The 4,720-nt window shown below is 36.5% G+C and overlaps 1 protein-coding gene across 1 annotated transcript; it reads left to right on the forward strand.

The window, feature by feature from the left end:
* Positions 1-711: 711 nt before the first annotated feature.
* LOC117113338 lies at positions 712-4,375 on the forward strand (the record flags this gene model as incomplete). Its single annotated transcript, XM_033256655.1, has 3 exons — positions 712-825; positions 1,222-1,450; positions 4,286-4,375. Coding segments are annotated over exons 1-3 (342 nt in total), but the record flags the coding sequence as incomplete, so codon positions are not given.
* Between the last annotated feature and the right edge of the window lie 345 nt (positions 4,376-4,720).

Below are 4,720 nucleotides of genomic sequence, written 5' to 3' on the forward strand. Positions count from 1 at the left end.
TTTGCGTGTATGCTCCAAGTGAAATAAAATGTAAAAGCAATAAAAAAAAAACGGTGTACAATCATTGAAAGTTGACTTGCGGAACACAAATTTATTAAGGTATAACAAAATCAAACGGATACTTCGATAGCTCCTGCTATCTTTATCAACGTTAAAGTGAGAAAACTTTGGAGATCTTACACATACATAAAGAATAATAAATGGTATTAACCAATCATAACCAATCAGAATCAAGTTAACAATAAAATTAGTTGATTGGACCATAAAATTAAAGATCAGTGACAAGTTAATGGGCGAATTAATTACACTTAAACCATGATAAGATGTCGGCAAAATGATTGCGATAGTTTATTGGCAGTGCCATTGAACCAGCTTAATGCTAAGACTTATTTAACTAATAATAGGTATATGTATGGGTTTAGATATAACGCATGATATCATGATAACTATTAAATACAATTTAGAAATCAATGAACATAATAAAATGTACATAAGTAAAAATAATATATAGCATATATTGTTATATACTGTATTCATAGTGAATTATCGCCTTCATACGCTTCAAAACAAGCATACATCGTACACACATTCACTTTAAACATTAATGTAGCAGTATATTCAAGCTTTTTGCGAGAGCCTATTTTTTGCAGTTGTATCGACATGCAGTTGTATCGACATGAATGTGGTTTAGTTTCATTTGGAATTGTTTTCATTTGGTTGTGGGCTGATATTTTCTGCTGGAGGCTTGGCATATACAAATAGCTTTACTTTGACATTGTTTTTGATATATTATGTGAAAAGTATGTACCTAGTCTGCGATCAAAGGTGACAAGAAAATTTACAGATTTTAGGTTTGCTTCGGCTACAATTTTCCATTTGAGTGGAAGACTGATGTGAGGTCTTTCTTTATTTTTTCAATTTGGGCTGTGCTAGTGTCTCAAAAAACGGCTAATCCAGCATCTCTATACATTCCAAAGTTTGGAGATGCAATGGAGAATGTGTTCCAACAATCTTGCATTTTTCTGCACCCTCATGTCTCTCCATTGTTACATCAAAATTGTCTGCTGACTTTTTCTTTCATGGTGTATCATTGTGAAAACGTAGGAATTTCTTCGGTGCCATTATATTCATTTCGCTATATTGGATGTCTGTGTGTATACAATATATATATATAATTTAAAATTCTTTCATTCCTAAAATTACATTTGTTTTATGTTCTAGTGGAACATGTTGTTGCCCTCTATTTACTGTGACTGCTGCAGATGTATCTGGTAACTCTTTAACGATATCGGCAAACATGACAGAGCCAGGAACTCCATCACCAGCATGTATTCCACCAGAACCAAAGGCTTTACCACCAGGTGCGTTAATTTCAAATGCTACAGCAAACTTTACGACGTCTACACTGGAATTGACTACAGCTGTCTATTCTACAGATGCAACAACAGCGGTAAGTATATCAAATTATTCAGCTCTATTAACATGTTATTCTTTTTAGTTTTACATTGTAAACAGCTTTTTGCATCTACGTAGCTCGTAAAAAGTAACAGTCACAATCTTGAATTCAACAAATGATAATTATCAGCCTTACTTCACCTCGAAAAACAAATTTACTTGTGTGTGCATGTGCGTATGTATCTAGTCTATGTAAACATATATATGAATGCTGAGACAGGTGAAAATGCAAATGAGTTAATTGTTTTTAAGTAGGTATTTGTTGCTGTGCCTGCATTTAGACAATAGCTCGGTTCTTTTGTTTAGTATTGACTGTTTGTCTGAATATATTATGTGAAGTTTCTCGGTTATGCACAGGTTGCAGCGTTTTGTTTTTGGGGAGTAAGCCGATGCTCTGTCGATGATAGACCATTAAAATGTTAGGGTGTGTTGCTGTCTTTTAATTTCTATACGTATTTGGAGAGCACGGTGCTGTTTCTGTGTTTGGGGGTGTTAAAAGTGTATTTGTGGTTTGTGTATCGGGTTTTGAACGGTGTGTCAGTGAGCCCGATGTAGCATTTTGTGTCATCATTTGAGTGGACAGTGGCTTTGTAGATGATGGATGAGGTGAGGCAATTTCCAGAGAGTGGACATTCATCTTTTTTCCTGCAATTGCAGAGAGTTTATGGCTGTTGTTGCTTAGCAACCAGAAGCTTTGATTATACTGCCCATGTTTCTTGAGCAGCTATAGAAGTTGTTCTTGTTAAATGCTTGTGCAATATGTTGCCACTCGGGAAATGCTGTTTGACAAGGTTAAGGAATGATTTTCCGATGTTGGTTTTCACTCCTTTACTGAATGGCGGGTTGTACCAGATTATTTGTTTGCTTCTGTTTTTCTTCGGAGATTTTGGTTGTGGAAGCTGGTATTCCATTTTGTGCTGGAATCCGCTGTATTGCAGAGCTTGTTTGTAGTCAGGGGCGGCCTGATGGAATGATTCGCTGGAATCAGATATGTTGGATATGCGTCTGTTAATAGATGCGGGAATTTGTTTCAGGATAGATGGGGGATGGTTTGATTTGCTGTTGACGTAGAGTAGTTGGTTGTTTGGTTTTCTGTAAGGCTTGAAGGACCCATTGTTTAGGCTGAGTGTGACATCGAGGAAGTTGGTGGTGTGGATGTTCGCCTGTATGGTGATGCGGAGGTCGAATGCGTGGAAGATAGATGTAATATTTTTTCTCATTTTATCGCATTGTCTTGGTGATGAACTGTTCATGACGGCGAGGCCATCATCTCGGTAGAGACCGACGTCAGTTTTGCCGAGTATTGGGATGAGGGAGGAGAGGACGAAGGATCCGACAAGTTCGCATATTTCGGCCCCGTCGAAGCTTCCCATAGTAACGTCAAACATGTCATCCGAGTTTTTCTTGGTCCATGTTGAATCGTTACCAAACAATATTGATTTTGGGGAGTGCATGATGATATCTGCTTCGTGTTCGGAGATGCTGGTGTACTTTCGTGCGTACTTGATCGCATCTGTTAACATTTTTTTGTGATGGATGGGTAGAAGATGTCAAAGGAGATGAATGTGCTGCTTGATTTGTATGGGATGTGTTTAAACCATTCGGTGACAGCAGCGGTGTTTTTCCATTGGTTCATTTGAGTTTTTGTGAGCAGGTCACGGTTTATCCGGTCGAGGATGGTCTTGCTTATGAGTCCGGTTTCTGATTTTGATGGGTTTATGAGTCTACAGCTTGGTTTATTTAGGAAGTCTTCTTTATGATCTTTGAGTGTTATAAAAGCCTCTTTTTCAGCATTGCTTTCCATTCGGTCCTCGATTTTAGTTTTGTAGCAATTGATTGACTACGTTGTTGATTTCGTGGGTGCTTCCTTCTTTTGCTTTCTCGTATGACGTGGTGATGTTTTCATGCATGAGTTTGTCGTACTCTTCTCAGGGGCGGATCCAGAGATGTCCAAAGGGGGGGGGGGCCAAAATTTGGGCCGATCGAGACAACAATGTTCTATGGGGTCCCCCGCGAAATTTTTATGTTCTAGACGCCCGAAAATAACATTTGAGGCGTTGTGGGCTGTCATTTTTTTCTTTTCCCTTCTTTTTTTCTTTTTTTTCCTCTTTTTTTACCTCCCAAAAGGAGGGGCCGGGCCGCCCCCCGCCCCCAAATCCTCCCCTGCTTCTTTAGTTACTTTGTAGAAGTTTGTAGTTTTGTCGGCGGGGATGATGAGCTTGTTCGCTTCGCTGATGGTGATTGAGTCCTGCTCGAGTTTGGTTAGGAAAGCGCATTTCGTGTCTTCGACCATTTTTAAGACATCATCTTCGAAATGAAGTGAGTAGCACATAACATTAATATGCATTGAAATTACCATTACTAGTAATACTACCTCAGCCCATTATGGTTGAGGCTGAGGTAAGAAAAAATTATGATTATGGCACCTCAATATGGCCAAAAATGGCACTCTCAGTCTTAAATTTGAATATTATTTTTTCTCTCCATTTCTTATAATTTAAAAATAAAATAGGTGGGAGGGTGAGGCGAGGTCCCCAATGAATCCACCACTGTGGAGAATATTTGTTGCACTCATAATTTTGAAATATTTAAAACAATGACGATTTTTTTGGCTAGTGTACAGTTGACTTGGGCGACGCTGTCTAGGCAAATATTAATTAGAAAAAGAACACACTCGTAAAAAAGCTCAAACTAACTCAAACAGCAAAGAAGCAGCTAATCATTTATAATATTTTGTTTATTAACTGCGTCTGGTTAATGAAAGGTGTATTCCTCTCTAACTTAAATGTAGATTCTGTCATTTATATGCATCCGACTCTTTATTTGATAGGTTCCGTATTCATCAAAGTCAAGTACAGAAACAGACTATGCTACATCACATTCTACCACTGTTTTCAATCTTTCGGATGCAACCACAATGGTATAAATATAACGTTTTTCTTCTCAATTTATATTTTCTTAAATTATTATTATGATTATTATATATTGTTATTGTTGTTGTTATTCTTAACGTTACTATTGTTATAATATTTATTTATTATCTTCTCAATTTATATATTCTTACATTATTATAATGATTACTATGATTATTATATATTATTATTATTATTGTTGTTGTTAATCTTATCGTTATTTATATTGTTATATTTTATTTATTTATTATTATTATTATATTTATTATTATTATTATTATTATAAATACATTGTGTAATAAAATGCCTTTGAATGCATTCGAAAAAACGAGCGTCATAACCATTAGACTATA

Source organism: Anneissia japonica, unplaced genomic scaffold, assembly GCF_011630105.1.
Source record: "Anneissia japonica isolate Jap-2015-1 unplaced genomic scaffold, ASM1163010v1 scaffold5438_len8359_cov115, whole genome shotgun sequence".
Lineage (NCBI taxonomy): Eukaryota > Metazoa > Echinodermata > Crinoidea > Comatulida > Comatulidae > Anneissia > Anneissia japonica.